The sequence below is a fragment of the Spizellomyces punctatus genome (assembly GCF_000182565.1).
Source record: "Spizellomyces punctatus DAOM BR117 chromosome Unknown supercont1.1, whole genome shotgun sequence".
NCBI lineage: Eukaryota > Fungi > Chytridiomycota > Chytridiomycetes > Spizellomycetales > Spizellomycetaceae > Spizellomyces > Spizellomyces punctatus.
The window spans coordinates 890,112-891,450 of record NW_015971537.1 but is presented as its reverse complement, the minus strand read 5'-3'; the positions used below and the strand labels follow the sequence as shown (position 1 = coordinate 891,450).

Here is a 1,339-nt window from a genome sequence, read left to right as displayed (position 1 = left end):
GGAACAATAAATATGCTCTATGTGTAGTTATTTCCTTATTGTCATTCGCCAGTAAGATCAACCAGTGTGAAATCATTCTTGAGTAGGTCGAAATATGAACTATCATGCGGTTGATTAGGCGATTGTCAGCAGCGAGTCCTGAAGCGACTGCATTCTGAAGGCCATAATTGATAGCACACGGTTGACGCTTCAGGTACTGTACAGGCTTAAATGTGAACTTCAAGAAGCAATGTCTTAATGCAATGATTGACATATGTGAAAGCAATTTGCTTGCATGAATCAAGCGGTGAAAGGATTCAGAATCCGTTCATGATCTGATTTGTTACTGCTCACTGTGGTGGAAGTTTTGGACAACTACTTGCAGAAAATCTTGTCAAATTAGCAGTAAATTCATTCGAGTACCATCGAAATTGATGTGGAAGGATTCAAGTACGCCTTATTATCGCAGGTATTCACGGCAACCCGTTCACCAATTGGAAAACATTGTAAGGAAATTGGCCCCAGATCTACCATGATCATACGGCAAACTTGCGTACCTCCCGGAGATTTGCGAATGAACAGCCATCGCTTTTGTTTATATTGCGAATCTCACCGAGCACGTGCTTTAAATCCACGATTGACTTTGACCGGCAGTTGCATTTGCAGCACCAAAGCTCTGCGATGGAGGGTAGCCGCTGGCGACGTACAGGATGACCTTGCAAGGCTTCTTTTCAGAAGAGGCGGTTCAGCATGCGACATCAACGGGTACTTCCTCGTTTATAAAAGGCCTCTTCTTTGGCATTCTGTCGGTCTTGGCGATAGAAGCATTCCTCGTTTTTCGCCTTGTCAGTCACTTTCTCGACCCATCCCGTCGTCTCTTCAAGGTGTCTGCTGGTGACCGCCCTTCCTTTGCCAAAGAGTTTATTGGTGTGACTGGCGGCCCTGAAGGGACGGGAACGGCGGCTGACCATGAAATCCTCAAAGATGAGCTGCTCGAGAGCAAACACAAAACAACCAGCAGCTCTGCACACCATCAGACACGAGAGCATCACGAACCCTGGCCGGAGAACGTTGTGGAATTCTTGCGTCAAGCTTTGACACCTGGGGATAACGATGCATTGCTACGACCCTCTCGGTCAAAGAAACCGGGATCGACTCCCCTCGATCAAGACAATGAACCCATTGCAATGGCAGAAACTGAGCAATGCCACTGGATCAATGTTCTTGCACACAGATTTTTCTTGGCGCTGAGAGGGAGCGAGCTGTTCAAGAAGAAGGCAAAGGCTAAGTGGACAGAGAAGATTAATGTTAAACTGAAGGGGAAACTCGTCGTGGTACGAAATCTAGTCATGGGTGGGGC

General features: G+C 46.8%; 1 protein-coding gene across 1 annotated transcript in view; it reads left to right on the top strand.

Annotated features, from left to right (window-relative positions):
• Positions 1–689: 689 nt before the first annotated feature.
• SPPG_00332 (uncharacterized protein) overlaps positions 690–1,339 on the top strand; it is a gene marked incomplete at both ends in the record, with an annotated part of 4,561 nt that continues 3,911 nt past the window's right edge. Inside the window, one exon of the mRNA XM_016748659.1 lies at positions 690–1,313. Coding sequence (XP_016612653.1) covers positions 690–1,313 — 624 coding nt within the window. The remainder of the gene's footprint in view (positions 1,314–1,339) is intronic.